Raw genomic sequence first — 7,739 nt, forward strand, 5'->3', positions numbered from 1 at the left:
GTGGCCTCTCCCGCTGCAGAGCACAGGCTCTGGACGCGCAGGCCCAGCGGCCATGGCTCACGGGCCCAGTGGTCTTCTGGACATAAACTGATGATTATATGACTCTCCGCGGCATGCGGGATCTTCCCGGGCCGGGGTTCGAACCCGTGTCCCCTGCATTGGCAGGCGGATTCTTAACCACTGCGCCACCAGGGAAGCCTTTCACTGGAGTTTTAAAGATTAAGGTCCTTTCTTCTAGGATCTTTTTAGACAATTTAATAAAAATGCCTGTATAGAAATACCTCCCGACTGCAAACTGGCATCTCCTCTCTACCTAGAACACACTGTAACTCCCAAAAACACACTGCACTTACAGGGGTCTGAATCCTATGATTCAATAGCTGCACAGGAAATCCACGTCTTCCTGAATGATAGGCATTATCATCGCCATCTCACAGATGGGGAAACTGAGGCTTAGAGATGCAATAACTTGCCCCATGTTGCACAGTGGGTAGTAAATTGGGCCTGTTTGATTCCAAAGCCTTTGTGCTTAACTGACACAACAAGTGCCTCCCCAGCGGTCTTGAACTTGACTAAATTTATCTTTTCAAGGGGGAGGACTATTACAAGATAACACTTCCATTATTAGTTCCCTAGGGAAGAAACATTTGATCTGAAACAAATTCTCAGTTTCCCTTTTGTATTTTCAAGACACCTTGTCTCTTCTTTAAAAAATAACTCAATAAGGGTCCCGTAAGTGTACCTAACTAAATACAGAGCCTAAGGTCGGCACAATGCTAGCCATACAGGCCAGGGCATCATCACCTGACTGGTCCTCTGGTACTGAGAGAGGGGCAATGAAACAAAGAGATGACTCAAGGCTTATCCTTTGTGTTGAGGGTGGGTTTGTTTCCTGCTGAACTCTCACATTTCTAATAATAACCCCAGATCCTCAGATTTGTCTAGAAACAAGAGTGGGACGAAGAAATGCCATCAACTTTGTTCTAATAACTAGACATGTAAAGACCCTAAACCTATGCTAGAAGGTAGGACTCTTCCACTCCAACTCAAATAGAAGCAGATTCAACATCTTCAGCATTTCGTCAACAACACAAGCTAGATGGATGATCTTCACACCAAGGATGTTGGTAGGACGTGCTGCTGGTGATATTTAACGCCCGGAAGCCAGAAGGCTGAACACCCTGCGATGACAGGGACAGTCCAGTACGGAGAAGGACTGTTCAGCCAAAAATGCCCAAAGCAATGATGGATGAGAGGATGCTGAGACAGACCTTCCCAGACCGGGCGTAAAACAAGAGTTGGTATGAACATGGCTACATTGTAAACCAGGCCTTTCAGGCTATTCTAGGAGCATTAACAAAATGAGAGGTTCTGCACATAGAAGGCTCCTGCCTGATGCTCTCACTCATTTGACCTTTGCTGCCTTGCCATGCCTATCAACTGTCAAGAATCACCATGAAGGGTCAAATTTAAGAGCAAAATAAGCCCTAGATTTTAAGAGTTCACAATTCTTTCAGCTACCTCTTGAGAAATAAAAGGTTTAAAATTAATGTGTACAGTGGTTTTAAACTTTCAAATTCAACCAAAAACTCTCAAAAGTGCTTCTTACAGTTATATAAATATCACCATTATTCAATCTGGAAGGTAGAAAATATTAAAAAATTAAAAGTAAAATTGTTTTTTATTAAAAGGCCACATTCTAAACTAGCAGAGAAACATGTTACACCTCAGACCGAAACAGTCTATGATAGGGAAGCCCAGATACAGTGGTACATACAATGGAATACTACTCAGCCATTAAAAAGAATGAAATTTTGCCATTTGCAACAACATGGATGGGCTTGGAGGGTAGTATGCTAAGTGAAATAAGTCAGACAGAGACAGACAAATACTGTATGATATCACTTATATGTGGAATCTAAAAAATACAACAAACTAGTGAATATAACTAAAAAGAAGCAGTCTCACAGATATAGAGACCAAACTCATGGTCACCAAGGGGAAGAGGGAAAGGGGGAGGGACTGTATAAGGGGTACAAACTACTATGTATAAAATAAGCTACAAGGATACACTGTACAACATAGGGAATATATCCAATATTTTATAATAACTATAACCTTTAAAAATTGTGGATCACTACACTGTACACCTGTAACTTACATAATATGGTACATCGACTATACTTCAATTTAAAAACACAGATTACATGCAATTTGTTCATTTCTTAGGAACAAGTCTACATTCTTTGAAGCCCTAACACTTCTGTAAACAGGTAAAGAATGTTTTATCTTTGTCAGCTTTACCTGCTATTTGTACTGAGCCATCCTCACCCAGAAGAATATTACCAGCTTTTAAATCCCTATTAGAAAAGAGAGAGAGAGAGAATTTAATTATGGAGTACAGACATTATATTCACTCAGGGAGATTTTAATACCTATCATACAATGCAGATGTTTGACAAAATTATTTTATAAATATTAAAATTATATCACAGATTTTAAAAGTTACAAAGGTACATTGTGATTTTATAGTTTGCTCCTGGGGGATGATTAGGATTTTAATAACAAATAGTTTATGTGATATCATTATCCAGATTTAATTAAAACAATAATGAGTAGATCATTTCATGTTACAGAGTTACAGATTGCTAGACACACACAATACTATCATTTTGTCAAGAATTAGAGCCCAGTCTGTGTAAAGCTGTTCTACTTCCACTTAAATGTGTCCGTGATGCAATTTCCAATCAATCCCCTTAGCCTCTAAAACAATGGATTTGATCAGTCTCTCCTCTGGGGAGATTCTGATGGTAAACACTAATTACAATACCCTGTAACGTATTTCTTCACAATATAGAAGTCGTGCTGAGTAGTCTTAACACTTAAGAAAAATGACAATTTATAAGTTTGCCTTCTAAAGTAATATTTTTTTCTAATTACTGAAAGACATAGTAGATACCATTAAACATACAGCTCGCTTATAGCTCAGGGCAAGGGAATTGCAATATTCATATTACTGGTAAGTGGTTATTTACTTGCAACAATTCCTAAGAGCCCAAGGAGCACTAACCCATTTGAAGCATCAGGCACTCATAAGCGATGCTGTTTGGCTATTGAAAGAATTAGCATTTTATGCCACAAAAGAGATGAAATTAGTGCCTCCCCTCCTTCTCTTCCACCACCATGTCAAAAATAATTAACATATTAAATGTTTGGAACACTTTCACCTGCATTAGAAAGTTAGAGATGCTATCCAGTCCAAATGAGTGTACTTCAAATGAGTATAAAATGTCAACTGATTTTTTTTTGAGTCCCCACAGTACTTTCTGTAGTCTACTCTTATTTCAGTGAAAGCAGATAAACCAATATACCAATATAATTCATCAAAACTTGTTCTCTCGTTTCGTTCTTAAGTACTTTATTCCCATCTATTTAAACTACCTAAGTTAGAGATATGTCAATACCTACCTGTGAGGTGTGTTTCCTTAGTATTCTTTACTAACTAGGACTGAAGATATGAACAGCTGAATTTAAACATTTCTGCAGGGGTCATACCTGTGAATCTGACCATTTCTGTGTAGATAGTCTAAGCCTTCCAAAACCTCTTTAAGAATTGTTGCTATTATCGCCTCTTCCAGAACTCCGTTCTTGTGTTCTCCTCGGTTAATGATGTATTTTATGATATCCAACATTGAACCTAAGTGGACAGACAGAAGAATTGGACAACTGTATAAGCACCTTCATTACCTTTCCAGAATAGTCCTCCCTATTTAAAAAACTAAACGAGGGACTTCCCTGGTGGTCCAGTGGTAAAGAATCCGCCTTACAATGCAGGGGACGCAGGTTCAATCCCTGGTCAGGGAACTGAGATCCCACACGCCGCAGGGCAACGAAGCCCGAGAGCCACAACTCCTGAGCTCGCGCGCCTCAACGAGAGAGCCCGCGTGCCGCAAACTAAAGAGCCCACGTGCCCTGGAGCCTGCACACCACAACTAGAAGAGAAAGCCCACACGCCACAACTAGAGAGAAGCCACAACGAAGACCCCGCCTGCCTCAACGATGATCCCGTGTGCTGCAGCTAAGACCCGATGCAGCCACAAATAAATTAAATAAATAAAAAAGATTCTTTTAAAAATCCTTAGAAAAATAAAAAGCTAAACGAGAACAACGAAATATAGTTTTCATTTGTTTATTTAATACAAATATTCCCAAGGCATACAAACAATTGCATGGTAGCCCGTGACCAGAAAAACACTAAATCCAAGTTTGCAAGCACACATCCAGCTGAACTTAATGAGAGGGATTCTGGGTCAGGAAGCAGAAGACTGTCTACGGCCACTTCACAGTTAGTCCCTTTTCCGTAGATATGCAACTGGTTACAGATTAAAAGAGGGTTCGGGATGTCTAAACTGAAAAAGAAAGGAAGAAGAGGCCTGGAGAAAAGACAGCAGGGAACTGCTGAGAGAAAGAAGCACAGTTTTTTCTTAACCTCAGGTAGGAGGAGAGAAAAAATGTCTGTTGCCTTCAGACCTCTGCTTATAACCAGAAGATTCCTTTCTGTGACTCCAGGCAATCTTCATTTACATTTACTTGAGGCGTGATGTACAGAGTTTAATAATAAAGAAATAAATACATAGTATTTTGTTACTATAAACAGATTAGTATCCTTGGCACTGTGAATTCATGCTCCAACACATGTTAATTAATATTCCAAACTTCCCGGTTACCTTAAGAGCCATAATTACCTGGGGGTTCAACACTTCTGAAGAGTTACCAAATAGCCTATCTCAGGACCCGAATATGGCTCCAGGCTCTCCCTGATTTAACTAAGAGGACTGAGTTTCCCCATCAGATATTACTACACCAGGCTAGCCACCTGCCACTAAGAGATCTGATGTAATAAAATAATATAGAAGAAAACAAATGCATATCTTTCCCCTCAGGGAGAAACAAACATCTCTTTTATTCACTGACTCTTGGATTGGGGGATCATTTAGAAAACGATACTTCCAAAAACATTTTAATATTTTCTTTTAAGGATATACCATACCAGGCATGCATGCATTTCTGGCCTGCTGAAAGCAAAATGAGCGAAAGGCTACATCGGCCCACATTCCCCTCACCTGTGGAAACCTGTTCCTCTTACCTAGGGCCAGGGGAGACTAAATTGGATTCTTTTAAAAAGACAATGAAATTTTCTATCCAGTCCTTAGGAAAGGGCACAGGGGATATTCTCAAGCTTATAAAAGGTTAATTGGGATGAAAATAAAGAGAGGAATTAAAATCCACAGGGCCCCAGGTCACCAGAATTTCTTGTTTCCTCAGTTAGTGGACCCCCTACAAGGAGAGGCCAGGTTAAGATCATCTTATCAATACAGCACCATCCTCAGCAGAACCAAGAAGCAGTCCTGACACTCAACACTGCGGTAGGCTCCAACGGGCTTCCTTTTTCCTTCCATTTTTCTTTTCCGTTTTAATTACAAGCCAGAGTCAGCACTCAAGGAAACAATAACTAATAGGATTGACAAGACTGGAAACAGAACCAAACTAAGCTCTCCCAGGCTCCCTACCGAGACCTACACAAGCAGACCCAAGGCAATTACAATGCCTTCGCCATCTCATTGCAGGGCCTCTGCTGGATCCAAGACAGTTTCGCTAAAAAAAAAAAAAAATTTTTTTAATTGTGATGCTGCCTTGATTTAGCCTTAGCTGAACTGGGTCTGCAGATAAAAATGGGCTCCACCAAATAAACTCTGCACTGTCGGTTCTGGCTTCGTCCAGATACCACCAAATGTTCTCCTCTACTCCTAACCATACTTCACGTCTCAGTAAGATGGCTATACAGGGAGGGACGCCCTGCAAAGAGAACACATGAGAGGTATGGGGATGCTGGGTATTAGGAAGGAATCCCTCGGGCTTTCTCAGCTCCAGTTTTCGGGTCTGTAAAATGAAGGTGATGATACTTGCAGCGCAGGGTAGCTTTTACGTGTCCAGATCCCAGCACTAACAGGCACGACGTGTGTGGCCTTGGGCAAGCAGCCTAACTCTCTTGAGCTCTGGTGTCCTTTCTGAAACACAGGGATCGTGGCACCTGCCATGCAATGGTCTTGTCCAGATTACAATGAAATAAAGGCAGTAAGTCACCTGGCACAGGATCCAGCCACGGAGGAAGTGTTCAAGAAAATTAACCGTTATCATTATCCTCCCCTATCAAAGCGTGACGTTCAAAGATTAAAAGAGATAAAATACAGGAATGGGAAAGTGTCTTATAAATTTAATTGTCCGTGGCTTTTTTAACGTCAGTGATCTGAGGCTAGAGAGGCAAAGTTCCTTCACCTTCCCACATGCTTTCTTCATGAAATCCACAATCTAAAACTACACTGTCCAATACCATAGGCCACTGGCCACCTGAGGTTATTTAAATGTAACCTAATTAAAATTGAATAGAAATTCAGTCCCTGGGTAACACTAGCCACATGTCAAGTGTTTAAGAGCCACTAGTAGAAACTGGATAGCACAGCCACAGAACATTTCCATCACCACGGACCTTTAGTAAACCGCACTGAAATAACTCATTACAGTGTGTTAGAGACTTGAATAACGTTAAGAATGAAGGCTTTAAAGAGGAAGGATTGGTTAACTTTTCTAAAGAGAGTAAGGGGTGGCTACAGAGAGGATGGGGCCTTTCAGGACTTGGGCACATGGAGAAGGATAGACAGACTTCTGGGGCTAAGTAGCAACACAGAGACATCAGAGGGCAGAAGGCATCTGGGGAGTCTCACCCACACCTAGAAGGCCGGGGTAAAAGAGGACATAGATATTCTACAAGTTAAGCTGAATTATGAAAGGCCCTGAATATCAATGTGAAGAAATCCGGACTTTACTCTCTAGGCAAAGAATAAACCAAGAAAACTTATAAATACAGGAGTAAGGGGATCAAATCTAAAGTCTTATTCAATATGCTGACTTGCACAAAAGGAAAAAAAGAAAACAAGCAAACAAACAAAAATGACAAAATCCACTTACCTCCACTTAGTAATTTCATGACCAGCCAAAGTTCATCTTTTACCACAAAAGAGGTGTAATAGGTCACTACGTTGGGATGGCTGCACTGACTCATGGCTTGAATTTCTTTCTATAAAAAAAGCAAAACATGACATGTACCATGGGGCGAAAATCAGGAAGCAAGACACAAGTGAACCATAGTTGAATATCTGGGTAACTTTCCTACTTAAAGCACATCTGGGCAAGGGGCTGCCTAAACCATTACTTCACAGAAACCACACGAGAATGAACTCTCTCACCCTCGTTATCAACTTGCTAGAATTAGGAAGGCCTCTACAGGAGACCCCAGAGCCCTGAGGACCAGCCACAGGACAGAGTAACTTCAGATCAGCACACAGCTCTATAACCCCCCCCCAGCGGCCATATGTGATAAGTGCCTCCTACCTGAACCCAACGCCCCGACAGAGAGATAAAAGACTGGTGAGCTATTAGGAGACCTGGGTCCTGGTGCCAACCTGAACCCTGGTATTCCTCACTCATACAAAAAGGGGCAACAAAACTCCTTGTTTCTGAGCACTGCTGTGATGGTACATGAAAAACTACCTATAAAAATGCTAGAGTACCATTTCCCAAACTATCTTCCATGGTAGATATTCCATCAAGGAAAAAAGCAAGGTGGGGGTGGGAGAGGCAGCTGGTAAAACGAAATAAGCTTGGGCAACATCAGATACTAC

General features: G+C 41.2%; 1 protein-coding gene across 2 annotated transcripts in view; it reads right to left on the minus strand.

The window, feature by feature from the left end:
- Window positions 1-7,134, minus strand: part of STK39 (serine/threonine kinase 39) — a 230,965-nt gene extending 223,831 nt beyond the window's left edge. For both annotated transcript variants that reach the window (XM_024756661.1, XM_024756662.1), the window contains exons 1-3: window positions 7,027-7,134; window positions 3,556-3,697; window positions 2,305-2,360 (exon numbers count right to left, since the gene is read on the minus strand). In XM_024756661.1, the coding sequence (XP_024612429.1) occupies window positions 2,305-2,360; window positions 3,556-3,697; window positions 7,027-7,120 (292 nt within the window). In that variant the 5' untranslated portion in view covers window positions 7,121-7,134. The remainder of the gene's footprint in view (window positions 1-2,304; window positions 2,361-3,555; window positions 3,698-7,026) is intronic.
- Window positions 7,135-7,739: the final 605 nt, after the last annotated feature.

Source organism: Neophocaena asiaeorientalis, unplaced genomic scaffold (genome assembly GCF_003031525.2).
Source record: "Neophocaena asiaeorientalis asiaeorientalis breed wild unplaced genomic scaffold, Neophocaena_asiaeorientalis_V1.1 scaffold6, whole genome shotgun sequence".
NCBI lineage: Eukaryota > Metazoa > Chordata > Mammalia > Artiodactyla > Phocoenidae > Neophocaena > Neophocaena asiaeorientalis.